The sequence below is a fragment of the Paracoccidioides brasiliensis genome (genome assembly GCF_000150735.1).
Source record: "Paracoccidioides brasiliensis Pb18 unplaced genomic scaffold supercont2.1, whole genome shotgun sequence".
NCBI lineage: Eukaryota > Fungi > Ascomycota > Eurotiomycetes > Onygenales > Ajellomycetaceae > Paracoccidioides > Paracoccidioides brasiliensis.
The window spans coordinates 1,495,049-1,513,328 of NW_011371358.1; the positions used below are offsets into that span (position 1 = coordinate 1,495,049).

General features: G+C 47.4%; 5 protein-coding genes across 5 annotated transcripts; 1 reads left to right on the top strand and 4 right to left on the bottom strand.

Annotated features, from left to right (window-relative positions):
* Positions 1-29: 29 nt before the first annotated feature.
* On the bottom strand, positions 30-5,212 carry PADG_00457 (uncharacterized protein; the record flags this gene model as incomplete). Its single annotated transcript, XM_010757534.1, has 6 exons — positions 30-162; positions 338-726; positions 795-878; positions 958-4,326; positions 4,477-5,010; positions 5,114-5,212. The coding sequence occupies 6 exons, from the start codon at positions 5,210-5,212 to the stop codon at positions 30-32; spliced, it is 4,608 nt and encodes a 1,535-aa protein (XP_010755836.1).
* Positions 5,213-9,896: 4,684 nt separating this feature from the next.
* Positions 9,897-11,095, bottom strand: PADG_00459 (uncharacterized protein; the record flags this gene model as incomplete). Its single annotated transcript, XM_010758055.1, has 3 exons — positions 9,897-10,238; positions 10,391-10,788; positions 10,927-11,095. 3 exons carry the CDS (start codon positions 11,093-11,095, stop codon positions 9,897-9,899), a joined length of 909 nt encoding a protein of 302 aa, XP_010756357.1.
* A 217-nt stretch (positions 11,096-11,312) lies between these two features.
* PADG_00460 (uncharacterized protein) lies at positions 11,313-11,914 on the top strand (the record flags this gene model as incomplete). The annotated part of the gene is made up of 2 exons (XM_010757535.1): positions 11,313-11,383; positions 11,692-11,914. The coding sequence occupies 2 exons, from the start codon at positions 11,313-11,315 to the stop codon at positions 11,912-11,914; spliced, it is 294 nt and encodes a 97-aa protein (XP_010755837.1).
* A 670-nt stretch (positions 11,915-12,584) lies between these two features.
* On the bottom strand, positions 12,585-13,872 carry PADG_00461 (uncharacterized protein; the record flags this gene model as incomplete). The annotated part of the gene is made up of 3 exons (XM_010758056.1): positions 12,585-13,413; positions 13,498-13,647; positions 13,844-13,872. The coding sequence occupies 3 exons, from the start codon at positions 13,870-13,872 to the stop codon at positions 12,585-12,587; spliced, it is 1,008 nt and encodes a 335-aa protein (XP_010756358.1).
* Positions 13,873-14,566: 694 nt separating this feature from the next.
* Positions 14,567-17,115, bottom strand: PADG_00462 (uncharacterized protein; the record flags this gene model as incomplete). Its single annotated transcript, XM_010758057.1, has 12 exons — positions 14,567-14,937; positions 15,031-15,090; positions 15,163-15,444; positions 15,508-15,565; positions 15,635-15,960; positions 16,031-16,060; positions 16,125-16,188; positions 16,250-16,354; positions 16,434-16,498; positions 16,565-16,640; positions 16,718-16,801; positions 16,858-17,115. 12 exons carry the CDS (start codon positions 17,113-17,115, stop codon positions 14,567-14,569), a joined length of 1,779 nt encoding a protein of 592 aa, XP_010756359.1.
* Between the last annotated feature and the right edge of the window lie 1,165 nt (positions 17,116-18,280).

Below are 18,280 nucleotides of genomic sequence, written 5' to 3' on the forward strand. Positions count from 1 at the left end.
GGTGTGATGTGGGAAAAGGTTCGACGAATTTAAGATGCAGTCTCCTTTGCTGGTGATTTTGACCGTTCAACGGCAGGTTGGGACTTGACCATGGGAGGGGATGACGGATTGGATGGAGGCGATGTAGCCATACTATCTTCAGTATTTAAAGCGGCCAGAGCACTGGGATGGTCGAAAGAAAAGGTGGGAAGAAACAAGTTAGTCATTCCGGTCTGTTATGTGGAATATACGTAAATCCAAATCCAACCAGGAACATAAAAGTCCTAGGGGTGGTGGAGGTGTTCTGTTGGGAGGTTGGGGGGAGAATATCTGGGGATCTGGGGACTGCAATCCTCACCTGAATGCATTTATCGAGGATGCAGCCTCCTTGTCGTCCTTTTTATCTTTTCCGCCTGGCGGTGTGCCGGTTCGGGAACTAGCTCCACTGTCCTCGCTACCACGGACTAAGCTACCACCAGGTCCCAGATTTCTGCGGCCACTGTTACTCCGGGCACCAAACATGCTGGACGGTCCGAAGGATACGGGTTGATTGGTATTCCTGGTCGTCTTTAGGCGGCGGAGATCATCACTGCCAACTTTGCTGGAGGCAAAGTCTGGGGGAGGAGCTTGATTGCCATATCCACCAGAGAAGTTTCGTGAGTCGCCACGACTCATTGGCATTCGTCCGCCTCTGTTTGCTTGTTGGCGCATGCGTTCCATTTCTTGCTCTTGTTGGGCACGGGCAGCCTAATAAATGCGATATTGTCAGCGAGTGAAGCTTCGAATCAAATCGTGTTCAAATGGCGTATACTAACCGCTTCTCTAATCTCAACAATAGTCTTAGGACCCTTGTCACCATCTTTCGACACCCAGCCAGCTTTCCGTAGATCGACAATGTCCTATAAAGTTTATTAGCATTAGACCAAGATAAAAATAAACAAAAAAGGCTGTAGTAGATTTTCCAGATTTAAGACATACCATAAGCATGAACTTCAGCCGGCTAGCCAGCTCAGGGCTCTCCATCATCATATTAATCCGCACAAAATACGCATCCATCATACCATGGCCCTTCTCAGAATTATCAAGACTATACCCAATAGTCCTCAGCAGACTTGTCAAACTCTCCACCTCAGCTTCTTCAGGAACACCATCATAATCCACCAACTTCTTCACGCACTGGTGCATGATGCGCTCAGTCAACATGCCAAGTTTGTACAATTCACCAATAAACTTGACAAGACCGAGACCACGACGTTTCGCGGCAGCGGCAGCATAGTATTCATCAGACAGCATGACAGCTTCCTCTGTGGCACCTTCAGGTTTCTCGGGGAGGTTGATCTTCCAACCCCGTTCGAATTCCTCCTGACAGCGATTGAGCAGGTATTTCCGGAACAAGCTACCACCAGTGACAACATTGCCTTGCTTATCGCGGATATTCTGATCTTTGATTTCGGGACTCATGCTGTCGAGCATACGCTTGCAGAATTTGGCGTACATGGGAGCCCAGTGAGCTTCATCCGTGGCCTTTTCAAAGGTCAGCTGGATGACTTGTCGGAGCGTGCGGCCATCAGATTCATCTTTGGACTGTCCCACAATTTCCAAGATCTGGTCAGAAATCCGATCGAACTTTTCGGGCGTCATCTTGTTCAAGTTGGCTTTGACCTTCCGCTGCACGACGTCGGGAGGCATGTGTCCGTCACCACCAAGAGCAGGGCCGGAAAGATTCTGTCCCACGCTCCGCGGCTTCCAGCCACTCTGAGAAGGAACCAATGGCTTAATATCTAAGCCAGCGGTGAGAGGCATGGCCTTGTTGTGAGTTTCCTCTTCCTTCTTAGATACTTTTTCCCGCTTGCTTCCTGAACGAGTACCACGGTGACTGGCAGTACGCGGGGACGGTATCTGCTGCATGGTCGAAGAGCTGCTACGACTCATGGGCAAGCTACTTATAGGCATCCCACTAGGACCACGGGCGAAGTGTCCAAAGGGGTTCGCCATGGATGGAGCATGGACACTACCCGCCATTGGGAAACCATCCCGACCCATACCCCCAGAAGGTAATGTTTGGGCGCGTCCAGGAGCTTGACCAAATTTACCCATGGGGTTGGGGAAAGCACCTTGAATTCCAGGACGAGATGACGTTCGACCACCACCCACGATAGGAGTTCGTGCAGATCCAGGGCGCGAAGAACTATCCGTACTATCTCCAACGGTCTCTCGAACACGACTGTCCCAGTCTATTGATGGCTTCTCCTTAAAGACAGACTGGAATTGAAGTAGGAATTCTTTGTTGTATTTGAATTTCCGGTCAACCGGAGCGTTGGCGTTGAGAGCGGGATTAGGTGAAACGATAGCAGGTGGGTAGGTAATCTTGCTGGGATCTTCAAGGAACCGAGCGGTTTGGAGTGATTTCATAGCAGCGCTGGGTTGAGGTGGCTCAACCGTCTTGGTAGTCTCTAATTTCAATGCAGCTGGCTTGTTGTCACGCTTTGCACCACTGGCTGGCTTAGGCGGGGGTGGCCCCATCGAGATATCTGATACTGGAGTTGCAGCTCCGCTTTCCGCAGGGGTTCGAATGACGGGGCTCTCAGCTGCGGATGTAGGAGATTGGGCACCTTTCTGCTTGAGGGAGGCAAACAAATCGGTCCGGTCCTTCCTGGAACCGTCCTCTTCACCAAGTTCAAGTTTCTTCATTCGAGCCTCTTCTGCAGCCTCCGCTTCCAGTTCAGCTTTCTTAAGATTGGCGAGGTAAGCCTCCTGCTCCTCTTTCTCCTTGCGGGCCTTCTCCTCTTGTTGCTTCTTCTTCTTTTCTGCGTAGGCCTTCTCAGCTGCAGCTTCTTTCTCAGCTAGCTCTCTTTCGAGAGCATCCCAATCAATCTCATCTTCAGCTGGTACAGCTGGTTCAGCAGGTTTTGGTGCTTCCGCCTTGCTTGTTTCCTTGGCTGCAGATTCCTTCTGCTCTACTTCCTTCGCTTGGGCAGCAGACTTCTCAGCTTCTTCCGCAGCCTTCTTCGCTTCCGACTCCTCACGGGTTTTAGCTTCCGCCTCCTCCTTTTCCTTTCGTAGCTTCTCAGCCTTTTCAGCCTCCTCTCTCTTACGAGCTTCGGCTTCGGCTCGAACCTTCTGAGCAATGGCATCCTGGAAAGATTGCTTCTTTTCCTCTCCTGTCATGGTCTTGGACTCTGTCCGTTCATGATCGGCACGGCTGGCGGTACGGGGAGGTGGGGTTGAAGCTGGGGTCCCACCTAATTTCACAGGTGAGGGAGTTGCACGAGCAGGAGATGCGCTTTGTTTATCGTAATGCATCACATTGCCACTGGTGGGGTCTCGAATAACTACTGTGGTTTTTTTAGTGGGAGGAACAACAAACTGTGATTTAGGAACTGGGCTGCTAGTCGATTGACTAGCACCGTGAGATGGTCCTTGTGCCATTGGTACGGAAGTCTGGGCCGGGCCGAGACTAGAGCCTGGCCGGTCTGGACCCGAAACCTGGGAAGGAGATCGTGAAAGTGGTGTGGCTTGTGGAGGGGCATGACCTTGGTTGCTGTATTGGGGCTGCATATACGGGGCTTGAGGAGGGTGTGGCACGTTCATAGCAGCTCGAGGCGATGGGGGAGCCATGTATTGGTACTGGCCCTGGGGCATGTTATATGGGGGTGGTTGGTAGTAATAATTAGGATCATAGCCCTGAGCAACGAATCCCTGCGTTTTAATAATCGTCAGATACTGTTCAAATTGACCACTCTCTGGCGACAGAGTTATAGGTGGGGTGAAATTAATTTGGGGTTGGGGGGTTAAATGTTGTTGTGGGGGATTTGAGGGTTTAAAACTGGGGCCATTTTGTTTGTGGTATGCATATGAACGACGATTAGAGGAGTTGGGGGGGTAAGAAGATTGTTGCTTTACTTGTTGAGGGCCTATATGAGGAGGATATCCGCTATAATGCTGGGCCTGCATTTGTGTGTTTGCCATGGGTACTTGAGACATCGGGGGAGTCGCTGGGTTCACGTTGGAAAGCGCAGGGCTTCGGGCCGTCTGACGGGGGGAATGCGGGAACGGGCCAAAGGATCGCTGGTTGTGGCCATGGAAACCCATATTGGGTCCGCCCCGAGGTTGGTTAGGAGTGGATCTGTAGGTAGGGCCTGGAGAGTTATATCCCATGGGTTGGTGTGGCTGTCCGTAACTTCTTCCTCTGCCACCGTGACCACCGTACCCTCCACGTGGGGGAACGCCCGGCATACCATGATGGCCCATATCGCCATGTTGTGAGTGGGAAGATTCACGTCGAAGGTGGGTGGACTGGGCGTTTGGACCCATAGGGCCCTGTGGCGGAGGTCGCATACCAGACCGCTAAAAAAACAAATGAAACGGTAAATCAGTATGACTTCTTGGTCGTTAAGTTTTATTATTGACGGCAAAAACTTCAGGCTTCAATCCTGAATAAGATAGCCACGGAAATAAGGGGCGAAAGAGAAGAGTTATATAGAATAATATCCTTACGTTCATATCACCCGGATCACCACCAAAACTGCCAAAATTAAGGTTATTTCCTTGCCCTTGCAGGGATGATGGTGGCCGCCCGCCGCTTGCTATCGGCTGCGGAATAGGTGAGGGTGAAGTCTGGGGAGAGGTAGCGCGGGGATTCACAGATGCATTAACGCCTAGAGTCGACTGAGGTTGGTTTGGAAGAGAGGTTTGGTTGTTCATCTGCGCTCCTTGGGAGTCCATTGAACCAAATCGTAAACTATTTGCGCGTCTTAAAGCACCAGCTGGGCCTCCATTCGGGATTAAGCTCGGGTTGATGGTGACTGAGGTCTTCCGGTCGTGTAGGGAGGAGTTAGGGGCGGAAGTGTTGGGGGCTGTGTTTCCGTTGACGATGGTCAAGCCACCGACGACGGGAGTTGCTTGTTGCTGCATATGTTTGCCGTTCAAAGAGACTGAGGGCGACTTTCCATGCTGATGGGGTTGAGCAGGCGCACTTCCGGCGATTGTGGAGGTTGCCGCTTCACCTGGAACGGTCTGCGGAAAATATTCCTTTGTCATGTCAGTAGAGTTGCGGGGAATTACAAGACTTAAAGAAAGAAAACAGCAGCGCTAGAGCAAGAGGTGCTAGGGTTCTTTAGTGTCTTCCACTCACAGAGGAGGCAGGAGTGTGAGCCTGTGAGACAGCGGTATTGGCACCGTTGTTACTCTGTCCCTGTGGTTTAAGGCCCGGAGTCTGGGAAATCGATGTCATTACACGGTAGTGTGCGCAAAGAGTCGCCGGAACAAGGTGCGAGAAAAATTAATAGGGGCGTAATTTGAGGAGAAACGGAATAAAGAGGTTGTCAAGAAACAGGCTGGGAAGGTGTGCGCCCAGCAGATTCCAGATCTGGCTCGAGACGAGAGAGAAAAGCGTATTAATTAAATCGTCGGATGGACGCGACCGGGAGGGGGGAAAGGCTGCAGACAATAAAACGGTAAAATCAACTCGATTAAGAGGTCGAAAAAAAAGTGGATATTGCCTTTTTCGCAGAATGATGAGGCCAATCAGCAAGAAGGTTTGGCACACAAAAACCTACACAGCAAAGAGAAGAAAAAACAAAAAGTGTCAGTTTTCTTGGGTTTTTGGGTTTTTGAGTTTTTTGTGCACAACGTGGATTGATTGGATCGATTTGTCGTCGCAGTGAAACGAGGGAGCCTTGTAACCAACAGCAACGGAAGTAAGAGGCGAGGGTAGAGGGAGAAGGAGAAATGGGACTGGTAGCAGTGTAGGGAGATGCCGTTACCTGGTGAGATGGATCAACGAGACACCCGATCGAAAGCAGCGGCTGTAATTCCAGACACCACCACAGCGAGAAACGGAAGATATGGGATTTTTGGATGGTAGAAGGGGGAAATAAAAGGCAACGGATGGAACAGAAGAAACTGAACTATCCGCGATCGTCCTGCTTCAGAGAAAGAAGAGGATCCGCCGGTAAATCAAAAGTTGATTTGATGTGTTGATTAAAAAAAGGGGGGGGAGGAGGGGGGGAGGGGGGAGATGAAGGTTGGCAAACAGAAGAAGAGAAGAAAGGAGGAAGAAGAGAAAGAAAAGAAGAAAACGAAGAGACGTCGTTAAAAACGAAAAAGGTTGGAAGTTTTTTTTTTTCCTTCCCGTTACCAGTTACGTATTGAGTATCGCCTTGGTCCGGCGACTCTGCGCTGTACGGTCACCGTACGGGCATGCCCACGGTATGGTCACGCCAAGCTGCAACCAACACCCCAGGATACGGAGTATTCTGGATTGATTTTGTATGGTCGGCGACTGACAAACTACGGTCGATTTATGGTCAGATTAATATGGTGGGCATACCGGTGGACAAGGCAAGTTTGGCTGGCTCCGCCCCCATATTGAAAAGTGGGCACCTTTGAGCCGCACCCCCCAGTGCACCATGACAGTACGCATACAGGCTGTAAGTTACCAGTGACCGCCTCCACGCTTTCCTACCAAATATACTCCGTAGAACCCACCGCCAAATGCGAAAGAGACAGACAGAAAATGGCGACTGCGTAATATTGGATATTTGTACGGTATGGCTTGGTATTGGGCATTACACACTTCGATCACAGCTTCAAGTTGGGTTTTAAAAGTAGAAAAGGGATTTTTTGATATGAAAAAGGCTGTGATGTTGAGAAAAAAGATGAAGAGAAGACAGGTTGTTGAAGGTGTGCTTGGTGTTTGACTTGGTTCTGTCTTTTGCTTGTAGGTACAACCCCGTATGCATACTTTATATAGTAGTGTTATAATTTAACTATGGGTTTGAAGTTGGCAGGGCTTGCAATAGACATATACCGAGTAGAATATATTGCTAGAAACAAAATCAATTCAAACTGTTCCTTTCACATACTATAAGTTTGTCTCTTGTATTTCTCTTGTCAAAATGCATTCATATTCTTAAATGCTGCCAGGGGTGAACAGGGCAGCAAAACAAGCACTCCACACATTCCCTCTGCTTTGCCTCAAACAAGCCCGCGATCTGTAGTTAGTAGTTAACTACAGATTTTCACATATGATCTCCAATAACTAACTAACCTGCCTAACTATCCCCGACATGTCGTCAGTTGTCACCAACAACAGGAATTCCGCCTTCTATTCAGGTAGTTCTAGAATATCTCCCGCTGTACGAATACAGTCCCGAAAAACACTTCCAGGGTCCCAAGAATGACACTTGACAGGCGACATGCGCACACTCCGTACAGTACCCCAGGATATCCCGTTTGCCACGTCTATACATAGTTACACGACCTCCATGTTTAGCGCTGTCAAATTCTTCTCTCTAAGATCTAGTGGATGAGGAGCCAACCAAAAAAGCTTCAAATATAACAAGTTTCTTATGTGACAATAAATAGAACACCGTGAAAAGAAGAGCCATAACTAACAGCCTACCTTTGTAGGTGTTATGATCATATTAAGCATTTTACTCCTCTGTAATTACTCTCTTATCTATTCATTCATTCATTCATTCATTCATTCATTCATACATACATACATACATATCACAGTTGAGGAGTACAGCAGCAACTCTGCGCAAGGCCAACCATTTCTATCCCGCTCATCAAATAATCCTTCTGGAAGTTCCATGCAGCGGCAACCCGCTTTTCAGCAAGGTCTGTCTGGCTAACTATTTTCTCATTTCTCGAACATCCCTCCCATTTTCGCTTGCGAAACTAATGAGCTCCATGAAATCCAAGCCAATCACCAATGCTGGTATTTCGTGTATTTCATCCGTGATTCCACTGGCAGCAGCTATATACAAGCCTTTTCCGAAACGTTCAAGCTCGTACGAGGTAGAGTCCCTCCATCATCATCATCATCATCATCATCATCATCTCTTTCATCTCTTCCCTCCCATTATGGGAAGATGACATTGGCACGCTACTACTTGTTTCATTACTTGGCCGATCAAGCCTACCGTAACGCCAATACATCCGGAGTAACTGCTACTGGGACCCCTTCGCGGGAAAAAATCACCTCCCTGGATCATCTTCAGTTCTCTCTCCTTCACCCTCCTCACTGATTTCCCTGGATGAATTCATCCAGCCTTGCCCTACGAAAATCACATCATCCACCACTACGAGGGGGCAATGCTTTATACTTTCTCCCCCTTTTTCGGGTTGAAACAATATTCTTTCCCCACTTGCCGGACCGAGTTATTAATAAGCAGATGACTAATTAACTAGTTAGTTAACTATTAACAATCCAAGCCAGCTCATGCTGAAAGAGAGAGGAGAAATTAAATCCAATGACGGATATCCTGTGAAAAATTTTAATCTCCCATTAAAAATCTCATTTCGTTGGTTCTTATGCTCCACAATTCAATATCCATTTCTGCTCTTCAGCATTAACGTATTTCACTGCGGGCCTCGAACACTTACCCACGTGATGTATAACTCGATCTAGTAAACCTCTAAACTGCCCTTGCTTGGCTTCATCAGATAGTTATAGGCTAATTGCTACCAAAAGGTAGGGGGTGCAAGCCCTTGTCAATTTCACACAAATTTAGACTTCATTTCCCTTATGCCGCTTCGGAAAACTTGTCACTCCCAACTTAGGTCTGCTAGATTCTGAGTTCCCATCTTCTCAGTTCTTAAGGAGGAGGGTTCGCCAGCGCTTCATACAGTGAAGAAGGTTCAAGGAGAAAAGGCCCATGGATAAGAAGAATTCACTGCACATGAGCAGCTGATAGAAGTTTTTGTTTCTTCAAATCAGCAAATTATGTATGTTCCTACAATCAAATAATACAGTCATGTAAACTCGTAAGAGGAACATCATATAGCCTCGCAGCTGCTTGCCGACCTAGTCTCTGATTTTGAATGGCTTAGAGCAGTCGAAGCAAAAGTTGATCTGTACTTATAATTTGTTGGTGATATACACAAATAGAACGAGTGTACAAAGGTTGAGTTGGAGTTGAGTTAACTATCGTTAGTTAACTGGACTAGTTCGTTGCTCTAGTCAACGATTACTAGACGATACGATACACATTGTTCGCAAGTCGCGGTGTGTTGACGTCGCTGTTCGACCTTGTTCCCAGGCAAAATCTATGACTTGCTGGACGGGTCACCTGACATCCCATGACAATATCCAGGCATATTTCCAATCCACCGTGACAGGTGAATTCCTTAGCTTGTGGTGTTTGAAGGGGGCGAGTCGTGGTGAAGATCCGCGATGGCCGAGTGACTTTTCTCTGAAGCGGTCGATGGTGAAGATGCGATTGGAGTCGACTCACAATGGGTGTATGAAGATGTCCTTGCGCGCGAAGTAGATTGAAAATATCGGGATGTCTCTATCGAGTCTATTTCAGACAGCAGTGTTGATTAGGAGATGGAAGAGAAGAGGGGAGGGACTTGGCTGTTGGACGATCCTGATCCAGATGAGGATGAGTACGCTTTCATTCTTCTTGTTGCTACCAAATATAGGGAGTTGTTGTCGTCCGTGGTTTTAATGATTCCTGTTGTTTTCTTCTTTCACCTTAGACATCGTGTGCCATGACACAATGATTTTCAGAAGTTGTAAAGGGTGTGTTTTCAGCAACTTGGGATCTCTCGACAGAGGAGAAACCCCAACAGTTGATTCCTTTCCTTTCTTCCCTTGCCATCGATAATTCACCCTAGAAGTATAAATTTGGTTATTATCCGGATCGGGAGGTTAAGTTAGCGAATGAATAAGAAAGGTCTCATGTTCCTTGATGTGAGGGAGGTCATTCAACTTCTGCGTTATAGTTTATATTATTTACCCACACAAAAAGCAATTCATATAAACGTTAATCAAATCCCAGATTTCCATCAGGGTTCTCAGGAATACCAATTCCTCTGGCGATTAAAATAAATAAATAAATAAATAAAAACCTTCCGCCCTCGCCGTAAACCAATCCAAACTCGGTATTCTACTACGTGTTTTACTACGGGGCACCAGAATACAACTGCACCCCATCCTTCTTGAACTCAACAATAACCTTCTGCCCAGCGGGACTAGTAATCCACTGAGCAAACTTGTTAGCTATCTCCACGTTCCTCGCCTTCGTTCCAATTAACAAGTGAGCCGGGTTCAGCAGGGGGTCGTTAGCGTCGTCACTGCCGGCTTTGAAGATGGTGACCTTGTCATGGATTTCCTTATCCACAGAGAGGTATGTGCCACGATCGGTGATGGTGTACTCCTTAAGCAGCGCAGCGGCCGTCAGGGCCTGAATGGGATATGCGATGTACTGGTGGTACCAGGTTGAGTATTTGGTTGCCCATGGGACCTTTTTTAGAGGGTTAACTCTTTTAGTAGATGTGACTTAAAGAAGCTGGACTTGATTCATTCTGTTCATTCGGATAAAAAATAAAGGAGAAGAGAGACGAGAAGCAAAAAGAAAAGAGGACAGGCCGAAGCAGGGGACAGAGACAGACTCACCTGCCCAATTGATATAAAAAGTTCCGAGTCCTTAATATTCGTCGCTGATTTATCGAATCTCGTCAGAAACCTGACGGGAGGGTCCGCAATTCCCTTCTCAGCCTCCCTAACGATGGTAGAAAACATCGCTGGGATATCCCACTCTTTCTCCAACTTCGCCGGATTGGAGGAGGGTCCCACAAGCATGAAATGGTCGCGCCAGGCATAGTAGCTTGGACTTGTAGCGATGCCCTGAGCAATGGCAATATTCTCTGCCACGGGGCTATAGGTCAGGGCAACGTCGATATCGCCTGATTTAAGGTAGTTGATGGACTCGGTGGTATCACTTTTGTACCAGGCAACTCGGAAAGGCTCGGAGCCGTCTTCGACGCAATCATGGATGAAGGCATCGGCGAGGTCTTTTAAGAGAATGAAGGGATACTGGTTAGATCGGCCATTCAACTAAAAAAAAAAAAAACAAAAAAAAATTTTGGGAAAAGGATAAAAATGATGGTTTTTCAAAGTTTAGGTCGGGGGGGCAATCATCATGTTTGTACGTTTGATGAATCCACTTTGGCCAGCACCACCATTTCCAATTCTCAAAGCAATTGTCGTATTCTCTTTAAACCCGCCATCGTACACTTGTTCGGGCTCCACGGCTTGGACCACTGTAACTGCGAAATGTAGTAGGTATGTCAGAGAGCGTGTCTTGACGAAGGAACGCATGTTATTCTTCTTGTTCTTCTTCTTCTTCTTTTTCCGTTTCCTCCTCGGGAGCTCAGAAAATAGAAGATAATCAAGCAAAAGGAGAGATAGGAGAGACAGATCAAAATCAGAGAGTAAAAGCGAACGGACGGCGACATCAAGGGAACTGGCGGTAGAGCAGGCTTATACCAGTGCTCAACCCTGGCTAACGTGCTACGGACATTTATTCCTCATCACCATGTTTAGCTCACTCGCGCGCAGCTCCTTCATTAATGAAGCTGAAAAAGAAAATATCGAGAAACGGACTATGTGAAAAAAAAAAGGGCGATCTTTTCTATTTAACGACCTATGAGCGCACTTGATGGAACAGGACCCAAAAAAAGGGCAACCATGGATCGCCTCAGAGCACAAGCAACGTGTTCGGTTAGTACACCTTAACCGCGATAAGTTTCACCGTCAAACATCGAGCTGCCATGCTCGAGAGCATTACTCGAATGACCAGGAGATTTGAGGGAATAATGATCGCAACACCGCAGAAACCTTCCCTGGCCCAGCTTTCCTCCTCCCCCACCCGCCTGGTCTACGTTGTTTATTACTGCCCTCTGTTTCGGCAAAAGGGCCAAAACCGGGAGCCCGGTGCCCCTGCTCCAGCCGGTCCGGCACGCATGTGTGTCTGTGGGACCCCCAGATGGTGCAGCGGCCGCAGATTGCCAGCCGGTCGAGGAATACCAAATCAGCCCTGTGATGTTGTCGGGACTTGAGGCCAACGCGGTGGGGGCGTTTGGATATGGTTGCTTTCAAGGACCCACCCACCGGAAGAGTTGGTTGATAGTTAGATAGTTAGATAAGAAGGACTTTGCGCCAAAGGAAAAATGAACGGCAGCCCCTTCGTGCTAAGCAGTTATAGAGAAATAGCGTCAACCTTCAACTGCTGGAGAGAAAAATAAAACGAAGTCAACATACAATAAATAAACATTTAAATAAAGGTAGAGGGGAAGATGACAGATGATCGCAGCGGGTTGATTCACTTTGTGTTTGTAAGTTCCTTAAAGCAATGCTATACAACGGTTAACTAATATCTCTATTCAAACATTCAAGGGGTTCCTTTATGTTTTCAAAGATATTGAATTTTCACCTGGGATTATAGGAACAGGTATCTTAGCGTCTATCTCTTTTAAGCATCTTTTTGAAACCCCTCTGCTGCGTCTCTGCGTTTCTCCTAACAACGCAGGCATCGCATCACATCTCACAAATGAAGGGGATCTGTCTGAAATGTTGCATGAAATATCTCGAATTCTAGTACATGTACAGAAGATTTGCAAATCAAAAAGCGGTGGATGGCAGTAGGGTAGGAAAAGGGAAAGAAAATAAAAATGGACACGAAATGAAAAAAAGATGCCCACCGACCCACTCACTCCAGCGACAAGGAAAAGCTCCCAAGCCAAACCAAGCCAAAAAAAAAAAAAAAAAAAAAAAAAATAGATTAGAAGAAAACAAATAATCTCCACTTTTAACGATAGACGCCCGACGCCGTGGCAATCTCCCCCACCGAGCTCTGCGAAAAATCCCTCACATCCCCTCCACCACTCGTCCTTCCACCACGCCTTTGATGTTGGCCGTGAGAATGATGATCCTCCCGATTGTCACCCGCGAAGAATAATTCATCACGGTCAATATTCTCAAAGGAAACATCACTCCGATTCTTCCTCAGCCCTCCCTCCTCATATTCATCGAATGCGGTCCCATACGCCAAGTCATCGTTACCGGGCGCATCCATGCGCAGATTCCGCTGCTCACGGTCAAACGCCGACATGAGCATTCCAAGCCTCTCCTTCTGTCTCAAAATATACTCCGCTTGCTCTGCTTTCGAGGCAGAGGCAATGTTATCCGGCATCAGCTTACCGCTTGCGCTCAGTTCTTCAGCTTGCACTTCTCTACTTCCCGATGCAGGTCCTGGCGCCATCGCAGCCGCGAGCAAGGAGAAGAGATCCGAAGCTGGATTGGCCAGTGAGGATGCAGCGGGGATCGAAAAGCGGGATAGAAGTGATTGTGCGAACGCGCCTGCTCCGGCTGATTGCGGGGGTGTCGGAGGAGCCACGGGTGCAATTGGAGGGAGGCCCAGGACCTTGTCGCGCACCAGGTCGACAGCTTTGTAGAAGTATTCGAGACCCACGGCTTTTGCGCTGCGGTGCGCTTGGCTGATGAATTGCTCGATCTCACGCTCGTGGTGGAAGAGGAAAGGGTCGACGTATCGTTGGTACAGCAGTTTGGCGCCTTGGGTTTGTGGGAGGACGAGGTAAGAGAGGGCGAAGAGGCGGATCCAACTGTAGAATGGGAACCTGCAGGGGTGACATGGAGGGGTATGATTTAGCAATGAATTGCGCATGCCTCTAAAGGGAAGGGTAAAATGTATATCACCGTACCATCCTACAATAAAGTAAGTCCATGATTCAGCCAGCAGGATTAGCGACATTACAACCCAGTACATAAGCCATGGCGCTAATTGGGTGGGATCGGAGGCGCGGAGGGCTTTGTAGGATGCGAAGATTGGGAATAGGATGGTGAGGACGGAGCTGTGCAGAAACGGGGAATTCTCAGTCAGCGTTGCAAATTTCAAAAGCCCCAAATTTTAATCCATCCAACCGATGAACGAATGCGAAGCAGCAGCTAACCCCGCAGAACCAGGTCATACATATGTATATATATATATATATATAATAAATATGAACGAAGGATTGTAGATCGTATCAAATCGAAGAGGATACCCACGATAGTAAATCTGCAATTACGCCGAACATTGTCAAGAAGATCGCTGGCGCCCGAAGCAGCCAAACCAACCCGGTCTAAACAAAGAGCCCAGATCTTCTTAACTAGACCAAGCTTGGGGTAGGCTGAGAGTGGAAGTTATACTCGTTGGGCGGAAGAGCTATGGGTTTGCGCTGTCTGGGAGCAGCCTGGTGCCAGGGGACCGGGGCAGAGACGATTGTGGCTGGAGAAAGCCAAAGAAACTTTCCGCTGCAAATATACAAAATGTCTAGGTATTAAATCAACAGATAACCCCTTCTCAGCCTAGTCTGGATATTAATATACAAAAATGTATGTAGCGAAGGACACAGGTGGGGGTGGGAGGACGTTTGACCTCTGGAGGTTGATTTTAAGCTTGTTGGAGATGATTCCAGTCAAGTCGTCATAAACCGGAGCTAACCCTTGGTCCTGCCTGGCCCGATCGGGTAAGCGCGGTTTTGGTCCCTGGAACCGGTCAAGAACCTTGGAAACTTTGAAAGATGCCGTGTTTATATGGCGATCTCAAAAGTCAAGGAGCCAGTATATATCATCGATGGATAAATTGCATGAGGTGGCAGAACTACGGCTCTTATATAAAGTTCATTACATGTCCAGTAGCTGGTCCCTGCTCTTTAATAGTATATACCACATTCAAAAGAGTATTAAAAGTAATAGAACAACAGCGCTATATATGTCCATTCATTCACCTCAGCTCTCCTCGGAAGACGAGACCGACTCCTCAGCATCCTCTAGACTCTGGCTCTTGCCCAGCACAGGGTCACGAAGTGCAAGGGCAAATGCAACCAACAGCACACTCAGGCATATTCCGGTAATGCAGAGGAGTCTCTGGATGCCACGGTAGACATCTACCACACCATCCCGGATTGGCGTTCCGACTGGATGGTCCCCGACAAACTTGAATGGGTTGGCGTAAATAGTGCCGGCGTCGACCTCTTCGCCAACTCGGGACTTGAGAAGGCCCGGAAGAATTTGGTTCCAGATGGTTCCCGAGATGGCGTTTCCAAGCGCGCTGCCAATGTGATAGCAGGCTAGGTATAAGCCGGTGATAACAGCCACGTCTGAAGAAGGAGGTTAGTGGATTTTGTCTAGAGGGACTTTGTTCCCCTGGCTTTAAATAGGAGAAGAAGAAAAAAAGCAAGGGCGATGCTCACGTTCGTGATTGGTTGCAGCTTGGATACTTGCTTGAGCGGGATACGAAAATAAACCAGCAGCTACAATGTGTGAAGTTAGCCACGCCAATATCTTGAGGGGCAGAAAAGACTTCGTGCTATCGGTGGCCTTACCAATTCCTAACAAAACTTGTGCGCCAATAACTCCTGAATGGTTGGCAGGACTTGTCCCGCCACGGTAGTAGATGAGAAGACCAAACGCCACGATGAAAAGAAGTGTTCCGGCAAGGATAATCGTCTTGAGTCGCCGAATTTTAAATACTATTAACCCAGCAATACAACCTGTAATGACAGACGCGAAACTGTACACAGAGGTGATACGGGTAGCGCTTTTGATGGACTCGTCGAAAGCAACGACTAACACAGTGAAGAGGAAGTCTCCCTGGAGGTACCAGGCTGTAAACACAGTATTAGCCTCCTACATCCCGTATTCGTTGATTCAATTTGTGTTGGACATACCAGTGTTTACCATCATAGCAAGTCCGAGGGCACCCCATACTGCGCGATCTTTCAGCAACTAGTTGAGAATGCAGTGCAGTCAGTGATCTGAGCAGTAAGCGTAGAGCAGATTTAGGCAAAGACTTACCCGAAGTGGAATCATAGGATGTTGGCAGGTCTTCTCCCAGAAAACGAAGACGGGAATGCAGAACACCCCAATGACCAGCGGCGCAATAACTTTGCCTGTTTGCCACTGAGGTGTCACTCCACCAGCTAGAGTAAAAGGGACGAGAAGAAGCGCGAAGACTGCAATCAAAAGAATTACGCCAATCGCATCCAATTGCCAGAATAGGGCTATTGCGAGTTGTCTGGCACCCAGCAGCTGATATGGGCTTTTGTACTCCTGGAGAGCCTCAGTCTTCTTTGCTTTTCTGTGGACTATGAATAGAGACGCGATCAAAGGTAAACAGCACACTATGGCCTATCAGTTAGTTTGTTCTGCACCTCCATATAATGTAAGTAAATCATAAATATTGGGTATTACCAGGGAAAATGATTGCCCACATTCCAATTCCTGCCCAAGTTTGGTTAGCAAAAGGCTATGTAACAAGCCATTACTCATGAAACCCAAAACGTACCCCACCGCCATGTAGTAGAAGCGAGAACAGCACTGGTGACATCGCCGCTCACCCAGGTATTGATCTGTGATCGATTAGCTGCCGACTTGGATATAGGAGGAGGGTCTAATAATTTTCGAGCATACAAGGAACGGTGTTGCGGGGATGTAGGAGAAAAGCAGACGGGATCGGAGAGATGTCGTGTCAGCGATAAAGACCTCCACCAGCAGCATGATGCCAGTATACCCAATCTTATAGAATATCGTTAGAATGAGCGATTGGAGATAATCAAATCTTGTGGAGGATCAACTTTTAAATATGCGACCTCACCTGATAAAATATGGCGCCGGTGCAAAATGACTGCACGTTTACTGCGAACGTCTCGATAATCGTGCCTGCAGAAATCGTGAGCTACATCCATAGTGGTAGAGGAGACCTTTTCCTCGTGAGTAATGGCATACCGATGACATAGAATGCAATCGTTATAAAGATAACCTCCGTACGACCAAACACATCTGCGATTTTTGCGATTGTTGGCTACAAAACAAAAATTGCCCGTCAGTATAATCACGGCGAAGATCGAGGGAGTCTGCATAAAAATAAAATACACATACCTGAGCAGCAGCGCCAATAACCCCACGCAGAACACCCACTGTTGCCAACAGGCTGTGTTGAGAATATGATGCAACAGCGAGCGGCTTTCGGTCGTAGTCAGCACTGGAATTTTGACAGATGCTACAAGCTGAAAGCTTACCTGAAAAGAGAGTCGAATTGCGCCGTCTAATCCATAAGCGTAGGCGACAATGAATATTCCCAAAAAGAACAGAATGCGAGTCGACAGAGTGAAATGGCCGGAGATAATCTTGATGCGGGAAACTCCAGGACTTGTCTCTCCCAAGATCGCTAGCGACTGATCTTGGTTTCGTCGATCCCCGTTAGATGCATCGTCCACTTTCTGCTCCTCAAGCTCAATCGGTTGCAGAGGAGCAGCTTTCCTCTTTGCCTCTTCCATAACTCAGGTGAGGATGAATACAAACCCACGGGACAACAACACAGAGTAATTAAAAATTAATGCGACAAAGACAGATTCCAACGGACAGGATGAACTGGGCGGGTTTGACCGAGTGTAAACAGGAGACTCAATCTTCTCAGCAAAGAAGAAAGGCAACCACGGTCGTCGACTCGGGCGAAGGCTTTTTCTCCTTTTGACAAGCTCCTACAGCCCAGGGAAAGAGCAGGTAAAAAGAGAAGAAAAAGAGAAGAAAAAGAGAAGACAAGGGATTATTAGTATTAAGGAATAAGCAGTTGACGATATTATCTTTTGTAAATGCGTGGGAAGAGTTATACAGTCTCCGTTTATTATCAAATCCATGCGATTCCAGGACTATATAATTGAGAGATATCTTTCTTTCGTGTTTGTCTGATGGGACTCTGCAAGGTTGTTGTGATCAGTTAAGAGATCGATAGAACGTAGCCAACTAGATGCGCTCATGAACTAACGTCAAAATTAGCATCTAGTAAGCCCATGGTCGGAGTTCCGCCGCGCTGTGACAATTTGTGGTACTGCTCCTAATATAATGGATTTGAGTTATCATGCCCGGCAATTTGCCTGAGCTAGCCTCGTTTGAGCAGCATGTAATTATATATATATTTTTTAATACCACGGTTATTTCTGCCGAATGGGGAACGATCGACTGGGAGCAGCGAAGCAAGGGATTCACGGAAAGAAACCTTTTCAAAAAGAGAAAGAAGTGGTCTGATTTCTTCAGTGTATCCACTCCGCAAAGACACAGAGGAAGGACTGGCCTCGAGGATATTTGATAACGGGTCCCCTCACGCGTGCGTCGTCTGTCGGGGACTGGAAGCGATCGATGGAACATCTTGAGTCTTGGCTTGATAGCCTGGAGTATATTCATTATGGGACCTTTTTTTTTTTTTTTTTTGGTGGAGTGATTGAATGTTTATGGAGTGAGCCCTGAACATCAGCATTGCAACCTTGGAAACTCTTCAAGATGAATATCATCTATGATCTCTGTGACTTCCATCGCCCGCGAGAATGAAGAAAATTTGCGTCGAGGTTGTTCCACTGCCACGATCTGAATATCATGTGATCGTCGATTCCCCCTATATCTTTTTCTAACCTCCTTCAGTATTAAACCTATTCAAATCCGTCGATC